The sequence below is a fragment of the Periplaneta americana genome, chromosome 6 (assembly GCF_040183065.1).
Source record: "Periplaneta americana isolate PAMFEO1 chromosome 6, P.americana_PAMFEO1_priV1, whole genome shotgun sequence".
NCBI lineage: Eukaryota > Metazoa > Arthropoda > Insecta > Blattodea > Blattidae > Periplaneta > Periplaneta americana.
The window spans coordinates 8824555-8840187 of record NC_091122.1 but is presented as its reverse complement, the minus strand read 5'-3'; the positions used below and the strand labels follow the sequence as shown (position 1 = coordinate 8840187).

Genomic DNA, 15633 nt, shown 5'->3' with positions numbered 1-15633 from the left:
AATTTCACTCACCAAGTAAGCTGTTATGCTGTGAGTTTCAGTGATTGTTTCAGTGTGATGAAGCAACCCACATTATGTGTTGAAAATCCCCTGCTTTCTGTTCTTTTTATTTTTTTCCCTTGACAGCAACGAACAAGGCCAACAGAGAAGTTTATTTTACACCACATTACCACTTAACCATTTATGTTGCCCATACCAGGATGCAATAGAAACTCGCGTTTTAAGATTATCTGTCAGAAAAATTGTCAGCGATGTCATAGGTATCTCGGTAGACTCTCTCTTTATTTAAAACTTCCTTTCTTTCAATACTATTTCTTATTGAAAAAAAGACACTTTAACAATGAATTAACTACACCAGCATTATTTCTCTCATTTGTTTCTGTTTATATTTTCCCGAAATACATAACAACTTTGGCCCAGATTCACTACTGTACTACGAAGTACAATAGTACAACACCCTCGCTTAAGTCATAAACTGAGACATAAGGGGAGGGAATAGTGTGGGTCTCTGCCTGCCAAAGAGCTGGAATTTGTGTTATTTATGACCTATTTAGGAAGACAAGTCACCATTGCTATTCCCACCCCACTCTACCCTTGAGGCCGGCCCATGGATGTGAGGAGTGAAACCTGACCAGGCCACGAGGCCAGACGAATTGTGCCTCGGCTACAGCGTTTTAAGCGCAAGCTCAAACCCCGCGAAAATACAGGAAATTCAGAAGACAGACCCGGCACGAACGATTCTGGCCTCAGGAACAAAGTTTACTGCAAAACAGGTCTATATACATCACAACCAGACCCGGCACGAGCGATTCTGGCCTCAGGAGTAAATTTTACTGCAAAACAGGTCTATATACATCACAAAGTTTTAAAATGCTTCTACAGCGATGCTTCATTCAAATAACTAATACATTATATAAAAACACAAAATTTGATTTCTGTTAAGCCAAGTGACTGAGGCCCGGCCTCACTTGCCTCAGTCAATCAGCCGCCGCTGCTATGTACTGTCCGCAACCTAGGCCAGCGCACGAACACGCGGACAATAGAGTTAAACCATTGCTCCATCATACCGTTTCACCTACGAGATTACATCGTCGAATTCTCCAATACAATCGTACGGAAGTTAAGTAGAACAATACACGTGCAGTAGACTTACAGAGCTGAGGAAGTCCGTTCCTGGCAAGTCTGTCTCTTCTTCTGTCTCGGAGGCACTTGTAGTAGAGTCCACAACCGCGTCGTCGTCACCTGCCGCTTCTGGAACAACCAAGAGTCTCAGTGAATACTTCCCTGGTTCCTAGACAAACCTTTGGTTTTCCAAAGGGAACATGCATGGATTTTATTTTGCTTGGAAAGTTGGCGCGTTTAGTGGGGATATGATGTAATTTCATGATATGAAATCGATCAGTAATAAACCTCGCATTTTTTTATACCTTAATTTTTTCCCTATTTATACAAGGTGCTGAGGAGAGTGCATTTGCAAAAATATACTATCCAAAGTCAAACGGTTTTCGTATTGTTGAGCGACAAATTTAGCGTATTTTATAAAAACAAGCCTCTTTCAGCGCTCAGAACCCTGGAACCATTTACTGCAGAACATTGAACGAGAGCCTTATTTTGAAGCTGACATTTGGTGAGCTATGATAAGAAATAAACCTTATTTTTATTGTATACACAGAGACAGATAATCTGATTTTACTTACTTTTAGGCTTTTTGCCCATTTGTTAAAATGTAAAAAAATATTGAGAAAAAATCTTGCATTATTAAGAGGGATTCGGCATTGTTTGCTTTGTGTCACTGCAATAAGTTTCGAGGGTATTAGATAAATTATTTTCACACGCCTGGACTTGAACGGCGCAGTACCGCACGCACTGGCCGAGAGATGAAGATAAGCGAGAGTTGGGCGTCATTTTACTCCTATGTTTATGAAAACCTGTGATAAAGCTAGACCTGCTATGCGCTACTAGTCGATACGTCACGTGTTTATGTCTCCTGGCCTTGCTTGCCTAGGCTAGCTCCCGCCTCACAGTCAGCTGGTTAGTTCACGCGCGTACTATTTATTTTCTTTATTTGATATTTTCAATACTTTCTTGTCAATGTTGCACCAGTAAACAATATGTGTTTATTTGTACTTTCAACGCGGAATCTAACCATATATTTTAAAAATATTTTTTCGTGGGCAAAGGCGTCTTAATGAAGAAAAATCTAAATTTCTCCATTTCCATAAAAAGTAAGAAAAACTGTTTACATGTCAATATAAACTTTAATTTTTCAGCATCAAAATAAACCATGATTTTGATCATTGGGTGAAAGGGTTTCGGAGCCACAACAGTTTAAAGTTGCTAATTTTTATGAAAATACGATAAATTTAAATATTATTAATTTAAACACTATGAAGTTCTGATGCCTCAAACTTTGCACAAAGTACTGTATCACAGTTGTCTACGGACAGAAAAAGTTGCATTGTATTTAAAAATTGCAAGGTCAATTTTCTCAATATTTCGGTCGATTTGAGATGGAATAGCCCATATGCATTAGAAAATTGAACTTCATCTTTTTTATAAAATGCGAATATAATGCCATAAAAGTTTTAAAACTTAAAATGCTTGGAAACGTCATATTATTATTGATGTTACGTTATGACTCGGGTGTAAAAAAAGGATTTAGGACTTTATAAAATCCAATTTAGGACTTGTTGTTTGGTCAACTGTCCGAAGACAGGTCTGAACCTCACAAGTGATACCAAGAAGGCACCACTTAAGAGGCAACTAGGCCAGGAGATAATGGGGTAGGTTGGTCAGTTACTTCCCCTCTCCATTTTAGAAATCGACATAAATTAACAATTAATAATTTAATTTTAGTAAATATTGCATTTTAGGTGGAATTTCTGTACAAAGAATTGCTGTTGATAATGCTACTGAACTGAACACTCAAATTCTGTCAGTGAAAGAGACTGATTGCTGATTGGTCACGTTTCATTTTTTATAACGGAGCGCATTGACTCGAAAACTAGTTTATAAGCTCTTGCCTAACCCGAACAACCTTCCACCTCTTTGGTGCTAGGATGGACTCTCCCAAATGACTTCTCTTCCCTTCTAAGACGAATACGGAAGGAACTTGCCAGACCAGCGTTTGTGTGTAAGATAATTTTGTTACATTTTAAATAGTATATTTTTGTAATTTTTGGTCATTTTTGCATTTTAGTACCGGAATCTTTATTTTAGATATACGCAAAATACAAAAAAGGCGCTTTTAAGGAACAAACACAATTTTTAATACTAATAATAATAATAATAATAATAATAATAATAATAATAATGGTTTATTTTAACTGGCAGAGTTAAGGCCATTCGGCCTTCTTTTTCACCCAGCCACTATGACAGAAAATGAGAAGTTTAATGTCAAAGACGGACATCTGTCGTCTCCATGTAGTGTTAGAGTTTGCATATGGTTCCAGTATAACTGAAAAGAGCATGAAAAATTGTATAAAAAACCACAGTTATCTAAATTTCGATTGAGGTCAGATGTCCGTCTTTGATATTAAGCTACTCAAATTACTATATTGCTATGAATATAACATAATTAATACAATACAATACAATACAAAGCAATACTATATTACAATACAAGACATAATTTTTAGGCATTTATATGAGTTTTATGGGTTTAAATCCTGATTGGAACAATTTACTGTACTTGGTTGAGGATTTTTTCCCGGGGTTTTCCTTCAACACAATAAGAGTAAATGCTGGGTAACATTCGGCGCTGAACCCTGGACTCATTTCGCTCGTATCACCACGTTCATCTCACACGTTAGATTACCACCGCAGTTGATAAAGCGTCATAAAATAAACCAATTAAAAACAAAGAACCTCTTCCTACAGCAGCCTATAGGCTTATTACTTGATATTGTGCGTGTGCCGATGCACATCGACACTGCAACAAAATAATGTAGATCTGGAAAGAAAATTGACGCGCATATGATTGGCACTGCCTCAGTAATTTAACGTTCATAGGGAACTGGCCACCCTACCATTTTCTTCTGACATTTTTTCTCCTATCCTGACTTTGACTCGTTTCATTTAAAGATTACTAAACAGCCTTCTCTCTTTCCAATCCACACCAATTTCCTTTCGGATCCCCATCAGTTTATTTCAGTTCACTCTGTCAAACATCTTTTCTAGGTCCACAAATACTATACGCACTTCTTTATTCTTCTATTAGATATCTTTAGCCTCTGTTCTTAGCAGTCCAATTGCCTTCCTGAAGCCAAACTGGTCTTCTTCCAACTGTTCTTCCATCTTAGAATATAAACGTCGAATGGTATTATACCGGTAAACTTCAAGAACATGTCATACAACTTCGTGTTACTATTTTTTTTATTATCCAATTTAATAAACCCTATTTCACCCTGAGGTATATTAGGGTTATAGTTGGTATCAAAATACATATTTTATAACCAATAAACAATAGTAAAGTGATAACATAAAATAGCGGTCACAGTTACAATTCACATGAATTATGTAGAAGCATGCACATTAGTGAAAGAATGAATCCTGTTGAAGTTTAATGAGATGTTTGAGGAATAATCAATGTAAAAGGTATACAAGAATGTCTAACCGTTTCAGAGTAAATACACGACCTAAAAAGATAATCAATAGTAGATTAATAAAACAAAGTATCACTTTCACTTTCAAATTAATACTTAATTCATGAACAATGGAACAGTTAAGAGTAATAAAGAGACATTACAAGCAATGATTTACAGTTACAAGTTACATACATGATTCAGGAACAAGTACAATAATTAAAATATAACACAAGTAATGACTTACAACTAATGAATACCGAAATTCTTGAAGGGGAATATATAATGGTAGGGGCAATACAAAAGATTTAAAAACAAATGTAAGCAGTAGAGTAAAGGAATAGTAGAAAAAATGACTTAAGATTACAAATTAAACACATTCTTCTTAAAGCAATAGATAACAACAAAGAGATAATAATAACAATACACTGACTGTAGTTACAGATTAAACACATTATTTTAAAAACAAACACGCAAAGGATCAATAGCTATTTTCAGGCATCATTCAAAGGGACCATGACTGTAATTCACATCTTCTTGACGTTATTTCGTATATTATTTTGTGTTTCAATCTATTTCAATTTGTTATTTTTCACTGTAACAACAAAGTATGTTTCATGAAGCCTCAAGATATTTCTCTACACTTATTGTATCACGGTTGTCTTTGTTAATGGCAACCTGTAATCGTTAGAGGAAGAAATATCTATATACTAATAATAAATCTATAGCCGAAATTTTTCTGGTAATTTTCGATTTTCCAAAAATAATTGGTCCTAACATATATAATTAATCACCCTGACACCGAAAATCGCTTTTTTGAAATTTTTGTTTGTATGTATGTATGTATGTCTGTCTGTCTGTCTGGATGTTTGTTACCTTTTCACGCGATAATGGCTGAACGAATTTCGATGAAAATTGGAATATAAATTAAGTTCGTTGTAACTTTGATTTTAGGCTATATGGGATTCAAAATACATTATTTAAAATGGGTTTTAAGGGGGCCTGAATTATATAAATCGAAATATCTCGCTTATTATTGATTTTTGTGAAAAATGTTACATATCAAAAGTTTCTTTAAAAATAATTTCCGATAAGTATTATTCTTTGAAAAATTTTGATAGGACTGATATTTAATGAGATAAATGAGTTTTAAAATTAAAATAACTGCCATCTAAGGCCGTGTAATGAAATAAACAAATGACTTCGTCTATAAGGGGCCTTGGACAACAACAATCGAAAGCTATGAAAGATAGCCTACGTATTTCTTAAAATAATGTTTATGTACACATTCATTCTAATCTCAGGGAATTAACGAACAACGAGAGTGTATTGATTTAGTACGCAGTAATAGTATGTTAGCTTAGTATTCCATTATTTTATAATCCAAATTTTAACTATGCTCAATTGAATCGTGTTAAAATACATATGCATTAAATGCAATGCAAAAAAATTGGGTAATGAGCCAAGCAGATTATGTTGCGCTGTTGTAAAAGTTGTTCTCCTGAGATTCAAGAGCCCCCATAACAAATTAAAACTTGCTTATCGGAGTACATCCGTTATCAATACAAATATAATATAATATAATTTAAGCTATTTGAAGGGTTCAGAACCATAGTGGGCCAAGCGCCATTTATTGAATACGTAGAAAACAACAAGGGTTAAAATTAAGTTATTACCATAATTCAATGGAAACATATAGCAAGTAAAATAAAGTATATACATTAAATCTAAACGATGTCAATGTTCATTAAACTATGGTTGCATGTAATAAAAATTAAGAAACATGTTAAAGGAATTGTCATTGCACCAAATGAGTGTCTCTGGACCAAAATGATCGTATTTTATTTATTTAAATACAATTTAAATTAAGTGACATATTAAACGATTTATCCTTCTATCAAACACGAATGTTCCCTGGATCAAATGTCCTATTTTAATTATGTAATTACTTTATATTTATTTCTAATTGGTCCAGCGGAGCGCACGGGTACGGCTAGTATATAAATAAAAATAAAATAGTTATTAAACACATTATTTTAAAAGCAATAAATAGCTATGTTAAGAGATGACTTGAAATTTCGTGTTACAGTTAGCTGGAAACTCTGAGGTCGGCAACCGTTGCCGAAGCCTATTTATGACAAAGACTGTTATGGAAATAAAAATGAAACACAAATGCTGTATAACGTGATAATGAGTTAAAGAACGTGAAGATAAGATGAAGGAAGAGGAGGAACAGATGGAGGAAGAGTGAGAAATCAGTAGTGATGAAAATGAACTGGGAAGGGAAATGGACTGAGAAGAACAGTTGTCTCTAACAAGCGAAGCGGGAAATCGTTTGAACTAATCCACGAGTGTGAGCTCAACTAATTTTATATGGAAATTGGCGGGTAGCACGCTGTGAAATGAGAAAGATCGGCTAAAGGTAACAATGTAGAACGCAGTAAAGTGTTGAACTTACCAAGCAAGACGAAGCCAACGAGGACGAATATCAAGAGCGATGTTCTCGTTTTCATGTTGGAAGACAACTGCTCTGCTGTCAGACGTCACAGTGAAAACGAAGGGCGCTGTCGACTTAATCGTTACGTGGACTTAACGGACACGAGACCGATAACTCTTGTCATACAACATTAACTCCGATAAGCTGCTACTAGTAACGTTGAAGCTACTAGAATGTATTTTGTGTAATGAGTTACATGGCTCGTTTGTTTCAGTTAAGCGGCCATAATATTTATGCCAATTTGTTAATGTGATTTAGTTCAGAAATTGGACTCGATACTAGAAAATTTATTTATTTATTTAATGCAGGGCTGTAGAGTTTATCTTTACCCGTGATAATGGCAACATGCAATAGTGTGAGATAAGTAAACAAATATACAAATAAATAAACAGTGAGAAGAGTACAAAAATAGTTCATCTCAGCAAGAATGATGGAATTTGGATGGTCATCATCTTCTCTCTTGCTTCCCAATACTTCTCTACCAGTGTTGTGGAGGACAATCCATTAGATCAGGCATGTCAGAAATCAGACACTGAAAGTGCAGTGTATGTGCGCGGAACGCCGGTCTGTGCAGATTGCGTCATTCACGTGTTGCTTTTACCAGTTCTTAGCGGGAGGGATGTACAAGAATCCATTCTGCGCTTCTAGTGTTCAATTAAATTGACATTTGGACATTATAAACATACTTAGCAGAAGGAAAAAACACAATTATTGTCAGTGTCTATATTTGACAATAATTGTAACACAAGAAACAATAGACTTACTCAGTTATAATTCACAATGCAGTCGTTTGTAAAGAATAATTTATTTACATAATTTGTATACAGTATTTGAAGAAAATATAAATATTGCAGTAATTTCGAAACAACAAAAAACTAACACAATATTTCATTTTACGTAGTAGGTACTGATTATTTCAAAGTAATACTCTTTCATTGTTCCTCAAGCATTATTGGGACCATTGGTGCACAAATGCTAAGAAAGAAAATATTTTACTCCCAATTACATGCAATAGGACATTGTGAGGCTTTTACACTGGAATCATTTCCTTGCTGTATATTAATATAAATTCACGTCATTATTAATAAATTGGATAAATTAAGCTTGAATTTAAATTTATATATAGTTTATTTGGAAAACGTTGAGAGCAAGTATTAGCAAGTTGGGAGCGTTACTGAATTGAGTTAAGAGAGTACTTCACAAGCTGTGAAGCGAGGACATTTTCTTTATGTCAGGTTTAAAGATTTATTAACGTAAGTATATTAGATAATATAGTAACGTGTGGTGGAAAATTCGCCATTATGTATTATTTTTCCAGAAAAATTTTCCGCCTTACAAAATAGTTGCTTTCTTCCTTCCCTTACAATCTCAAGAGCCTCACATGTATTACTCACTATATTCTCATCACTTATCAGCTTATCAAATAAAAGTTGTAAGTCCTCTAACCATTGATGGCTGTGTTAGTACAGACTCCAAAACAACATCATTTTCATGTTTGTCTTGCCGTGAGAGTACTAATTAAGAAATAAGAGCAGGCGAATATCATATTTTGAGAACTTTACTAATATGATTTGAATTCTCATATCACTATTAGGTCCACATGATATGATGAAAGCCTTTCATTTTAAAATAATTACCATTGGCTGAGGAAAACATCATAACAGTTATGTTATATGATTCGTGATTTCTCTTCTTCGTTATATCTGTGGACTCCTCACTTTATTTTCCATAACGCATTCACAATCACAGCTCAATGAGCACCCGTACTGATCTGTGTTACTGAAACAAAAGCTGATCTGCTACTATAGGTACTGTACAGCCCTGTCGCGTTCCCCTCCAAGCCGATTCACTCCCTCCAGGTAGGGGAATAGGAACTGCACGTTGCACGCAGACCAGTGCACAATGTGCAGGGTTTTGACATGCCTGCATTAGATGGTCTGAGTCTATTACGATGTTCTGGTTGCAGAGTGGGCAGTTAGGATTCTGGAGTAAACCAATGCGGCATACAGTAGATGTTTACCCAAGCAATCATGTCCAGTTGCTAATCGGAATTTGGCATCTGCTTCTCTCCTTGGCCAATCTGGTACCGAAGTTACATTGTCTTTCCATTCAGAGGTGCTTATGTTATCTTGCAGAAATTTTTTGTAAGTTTCCTTTACCTTCTGTCGTATGATGATTGATGCTCGACTGTAGGGTACTTCACAAACATAGGGCAGGATTTTAGTGCCTTTTTTACAAGAGAATCAGCTATTCATTCCCGGGGATACCACAATGGGATGGTATCCTCTGTAGGACCACTTTTTTGTTTTGTTCAGTAAGGTTCCTAATTATTTTTTTGCATTCGTGTGTATCAGGACAAGGTGGAGAGTTAGAGTTGTTGGTGATGGCGGATATTGCAGCTTGGGAGTCACACAGAATTAGAAAATAACTCCATGGATTAGAGCAGTCAGCCGTTTTGTCATCAAGTATTAAAAAAAAAAAAGACTCAGCCATCGTTTTCTGGGCAAGTCCTTTTCCCGGTCGATCTACAGGACGTAACTAAAATGTATGTCAAAAGTTTAGGGGTGTATTCCTTTCATAAAGTGGATGAACACGCGTTATAGCCTTGCTACAGCCCTTTTTATACAACATTACTTACATTGATACGGTACATTATGAAATAAAAATAACATACCACATGCATATAATCAATGTTTGGGCCGGCATTGTTCGTGGGACCTGATGTTCTTCCACCCAGGCTCATCGGAGAAAAATACAAAGAGTTCTTACAGTACACCTTAACTGTTCTGTTACACCATGTGCCGTTAGCAATACTTCATGTACGATGAAGTTTCTGTTCACTTCGGTGTCAATGTCCGTCCATTTCTAAATCAAAGGTTCTGTGACAGACGGATAGGTAGAGATGGACCAGTACCTTGATTCCTGCGCTCTCCAGACTTAAGGGGAGAGGATTGTATTTTTTGGCGAAAAATGAGTAAATTAAAAGAAATTTTTTTTCTTTAAAATACTCTTTGATATGTGTGGAATGCATAGCATAACATTTTGTGGGTATTTGTGCCCTTATCGGAAGTTGAGTCGCCATTTTTAAACTTCCTGCGTTATGGATTTTTAAATCACTCGCCCACTTTTATTGTTGTTTCCGGTAAATTAAATTTTCAAAAAAAAATTTTTTTCTTTAAAATACTCTTTGATATGTGTGGAATGCATTGCATAACATTTGGTGGGTATTTGTGCTCTTATCGGATATTGAGCCGCCATTTTTTAAACTTCCTGCGTTATGGATTTTTAAATCACTCTCCCACTTTTATTGTTGTTTCCGGTAAATTAAATTTTCAAAAAAAATTTTTTTCTTTAAAATACTCTTTGATATGTGTGGAATGCATTGTATAACATTTGGTGGGTATTTGTGCCCTTATCGGATGTTGAGTCGCCATTTTTTAAACTTCCTGCGTTATGGATTTTTAAATCACTCTCCCACTTTTATTGTTGTTTCCGGTAAATTAAATTAAAAAAACATTTTTTTTTCTTTAAAATACTCTTTGATATGTGTGGAATGCATTGCATAACATTTGGTGGGTATTTGTGCCCTTATCGGATATTGAGCCGCCATTTTTTAAACTTCCTGCGTTATGGATTTTTAAATCACTCTCCCACTTTTATTGTTGTTTCCGGTAAATTAAATTTTCAAAAAATTTTTTTTTCTTTAAAATACTCTTTGATATGTGTGGAATGCATTGCATAACATTTGGTGGGTATTTGTGCCCTTATCGGATGTTGAGTCGCCATTTTTAAACTTCCTGCGTTATGGATTTTTAAATCACTCTCCCACTTTTATTGTTGTTTCCGGTAAATTAAATTTTCAAAAAAAAAATTTTTTTTCTTTAAAATACTCTTTGATATGTGTGGAATGCATTGCATAACATTTGGTGGGTATTTGTACCCTTATCGGATGTTGAGTCGCCATTTTTAAACTTCCTGCGTTATGGATTTTTAAATCACTCTCCCACTTTTATTGTTGTTTCCGGTAAATTAAATTTTCAAAAAAAAATTTTTTTTCTTTAAAATACTCTTTGATATGTGTGGAATGCATTGCATAACATTTGGTGGGTATTTGTGCCCTTATCGGATGTTGAGTCGCCATTTTTAAACTTCCTGCGTTATGGATTTTTAAATCACTCGCCCACTTTTATTGTTTCCGGTAAATTAAATAAAAAAAAAAGTTTTTTCTTTAAAATACTCTTTGATATGTGTGGAATGCATTGCATAACATTTGGTGGGTATTTGTGCCCTTATCGGATGTTGAGACGTAATTTTTATATTTCCTACGCTATGGATTTTTAAATCACACGCTCCCTTTTATCGGTTTCCAGTAACTTCACTATTTTTGCTGCATTGCCAGACAGAAATGGATATAATTTCTGAACTATTAAAGATACATCCATGAAATTTAGAACACACATTCTTTAGACTATTAGGAAACTTTTCTCTGTAACAGAATTTTGTTAATTGATTTCATTTTAAAAATAGGTCTGTTTATTTGCAAGAAAGGAAATCAGAAAATTGTTATTACATTTGAATTGTTTATTTTACTAACGTAGGCACTAATATCAAAATTCTGTTACAGACAGTTAGTAGAACATGCTTTTGCACTACATTTTAGTTACATCGTATATAACTTAAGATCTTATGTGGGATTCTTTTTGGAGGCATTCTTAGGCGATAAAGCTCATACAGTACTTGCTTTTATTTTGTCGATAACATTTACAATTTTTATTTTTTTGCGAATGTGATACTTTTTCTTATGGTGCAGTAGCCTATGTCCTGTCAGAGGCCGAAGTAACCTCATCTCTGTTCCTTTTATTCTTTTTGATTTGCTATTTTGCAAGTGTCCACATCTCTAATTCAGGAGTGCTGGAATTGCCAGTGTTTTGTAAAATTATGATGTGGTTTGTCACTTTTTTTCGTGATTTGTTCTCATTGTGGCAATGAGTTGTTGGAATATGGCGAAATCACGTAGTACGACTTTTCGTCCCAACGAGCACAGGAGACATAGAGTAGACAAAAATAGCTTGGAGGTGAAGCCGTGCTTGCGTACAGTCACCATCATGATGCTAGCAAAACATTAGCTCCTGCTTGGCAGATGGGCAGTTAATTATGGTGTTAAATCGTCGTTTTTATTCATAAATTAACTAATTTCAAGATGCCTACATGTGCTGCGTATGACTGCATTTTCAAAGAGAATTATTGGAATAACTTTTCACAGCTATAAATATGCATGTTTGGAATGTAGGCCTACTTAAACAAGATGGCGTCAGGTCCACCAAAGCGGCTTCACTCCGTCCAATTGTATTAAGATGTTAGTGTCTTCTCTATGTCTTTTGTGCTCGCTGGTTTGTCCGAGGTCACTGACATCTCAGGAGTTATTTTGTCACAAACAGTTTTCGTACCAAACGACTAGGACCAAAACGAGACACTTCTGTCCCACATTTCTGTTCGTTCCATTAGTTAGTTACGAAAATAACGGCAAGACTATATGTTATGGTTAGAGTATTCTTAGAACTCATACAACATTGTAATTTAAAAATACAGTGCTTGTTGTCGCTATAGCGTTACAAATCAATAGGTTTTAAATTGAAAGTGTAAATTACAAAATTATCCAACGAAGAGAAGGAAAAATTCCTGTGGCCGTAGATCGTCAGGTGGAAAGAATTGTAAATCGTTATGAGTAAAAGGATGATGGTGAAATTACACAGTAGCCTACTTACGCGCTTTGGGACATCCTGTTTCAGGACATTTATTCTGATATATGTACCTGAATTAGGTTAATAAACTAGCACACTTTGATATCGTGATCAGGAAGAGGAAAAGGAATTGGTTGGGTCACTAGCTGAGATGAAACTGCCTAGGATACTGAAGGATGCACAGGAAGGGATGGTGAACGGGAGAAGAGTTCGGAGCAGAAGAAGATATCGGAAGATAGACGACATTAAGATATATGGATCATATGCGGAGACAAAGAGGAAGGCAGAAAATAGGAAAGATTGGAGAAAGCTGGGTTTGCAGTGAAAGACTTGCCCTTGGGCAGAGTACTATGAATGATTGAACTTTTAAACCATTTGTAATTTGTTTTTTTTTTTTCATCAGAATTTCATAAAATATACAAATTACCATAACTTGAACTTGGGACGTGCAGGCGTTTGGGACAAAAAATTGGGATACAAAAAAGAAGGGGCTAAGTATCTCCGGGACAAAAACATTGGGACGAAAGTTACTGGTACCATTTGCTTGGAACAATCGTCGTACATTCGCGAAATCATTTTTTGTGTATCTGGAGGAGTTCACTTCTTTTGCTAGAACCGCTGCAAATCTATCGTAATAACTTTTTAACTGGCCCACGCATTTTAGCATTAGTTTTAAGGTGGCCTTAATTGAGGAACCTACCTTAGTTGCAGTGGTATTTATTATTAATTCTTCTGGTAGAGTTCAAGCCTTCAGGCCTTCTCTTCTATTCAGCCAGAACTAACTACTACAAACTTTAGGAAATACTGCAAATACACGATAGTGGTAGTAAAATTATTAACTAGCAGTACCCGTGCGCTCCGCTAAATAAATATAAAGTAATTACGTAATTAAAGTAGGACAACTGGTCCATGGGACATTGGTGTTTAATAGAAGGATAAATCGTTTAATATGTTACTTAATTTAAATTGTATTTAAATAATTAAAATGTGATCATTTTGGTCCAGTGACCACTCATTTGGTGCAATGATAATTCCTTTAACATGTTTCTTAATTGTTATTACATGCAAATAATTAAAATATGATCATTTGGTTCAGAGAACATCCGTTTTTGGTGCAAGGATAATTCGTTTAACATTTTTCTAAATTAGTCTTGAATGCATCCTTTAATAAATCATACCAAATTAATAGAGTTGATTGTGTACGAAGGTAATTTTTATGTTAACCTTACTGTGCATCTTTGTTTTCCGTTTTTTTTTGTTTGTTAAGCTTAATTTATTCACGTTTTAACATCTGTGGTCATGTCACGTGTTTAGAATGTGTGAGTATATCAGTAGGCCGTTTTTGCTCTTGTTGAGTTCCTGTTTCTATTGTGTGTTGTAGATGGTTTGTGTTCGTGTAACTGATTGTAGACTTTGATTAATGTTTTTGGTATTGTTAATTGAGGCGGTGATGAATCATGGCACGTATCTTTCCAATCCGGCATTTGCCTTTATGACTAAGGGAAATCATGAAAAACCCCAGTCAGATTGGTCGGCCACGGTGTTTGAACCCGGGACCTCCCGAATGCGTGTCTCAAACGCTACCGTCAGAGCCAACTCTCACTGTTGTATATCATTGTTTATGCAAATAAAGACATGAGGTACCCTACATAAATATCATTTTAAAAAACACAGGTAAGGAATCTGGGTAAATTATATATGAGCGCAGGAACTCCATTTCGTGTCACCTTTTAAAATAACTCAGCTCCAGTGAGCTCTATGGTAAAATGCTTATTTACAAGGCCCGGACCTTGGAGACTTGTGTTGCTGCACGTAGGTAACCGACTTCAATGTCAACATAAACTCATTCCAACCCCGCTTCCGTAAGGGAGGTACTGTCAGGTCCGCTTGAAAAGTGACTTCAGTCTAGAACAACATATATTTTATTAATAACCTTGGGAAATACATTGAATTTCATGGTGTGCTCTGTACATTTTATTACAGTGTATGACTATGTACATTCGAAAGTTTTGGAATTGAAAACTTTTTCGCTTGTCAGTTAGAACCGATTTTAAGCGCGAAAAACTTCTTTCCACGTCACAAGACGTGACGGGTGCAAACTTAAAATACTGAATGTATTCACTGTCACTGTTATATGTTTGATTTTCAGTACTTGCTAGCTGATCACGTATTTGGCAAAGATCAGAATATCCAACATTTTTGTCAATAATTGTTTTCAGTTTTTGTGTCACTGCTTGGGCGGGCCCCTCTAGGGCTGTGGACAAGTCTTGTACTACTTTAAGAGACTTAGATATTTCCATGGGACTTGTTTCCAACAGCTTAATATATTTTGACAAATCCTTGAGCTTCTGTTCAATATACATAATGTGGTCTCTTAGCTGTTCCGACACTAACTCTTTAGCTATGGCAACTGAAGAACAATCCTCACTATTGAGCACTGCTAACACGTCTACTATTTTTTCGTAGTATTTTCCATAGTAGCTTGCAGCATCCAACCAAGTACCCCAACGTGTTATGATTGGCTTTGGAGGTAAGGGAATTTCTGGCGCTATATTTTTAAATACTTGTAACCTAGTAGACTAGGTGCCTTTAAAAAAAAAAAATATATATATATATATATATTTTTTTTTCATATTTGATATGAACCGGTCCACATCTGGATAGGAACTCCTCACAGTCTCGGCTACTCTGTGAAGACAATGAGCAAGACAAGTCATGTGACAGATGTTAGGGTAGCTTAATTTTATTTGTCCGCCTGCTTTCATCATGTAAGCAGCGCCATCGGTGACTAGCAGGAGGATATTTTCACGTT

At 35.4% G+C, this 15633-nt stretch overlaps 1 protein-coding gene across 1 annotated transcript in view; it reads right to left on the bottom strand.

Annotated features, from left to right (window-relative positions):
• The window catches only part of LOC138702180 (uncharacterized), a 44190-nt gene extending 37013 nt beyond the window's left edge, over window positions 1-7177 (bottom strand). Inside the window, exons 1-2 of the mRNA XM_069829785.1 lie at window positions 7042-7177; window positions 1154-1251 (exon numbers count right to left, since the gene is read on the bottom strand). Coding sequence (XP_069685886.1) covers window positions 1154-1251; window positions 7042-7096 — 153 coding nt within the window. The 5' untranslated portion in view covers window positions 7097-7177. The remainder of the gene's footprint in view (window positions 1-1153; window positions 1252-7041) is intronic.
• Between the last annotated feature and the right edge of the window lie 8456 nt (window positions 7178-15633).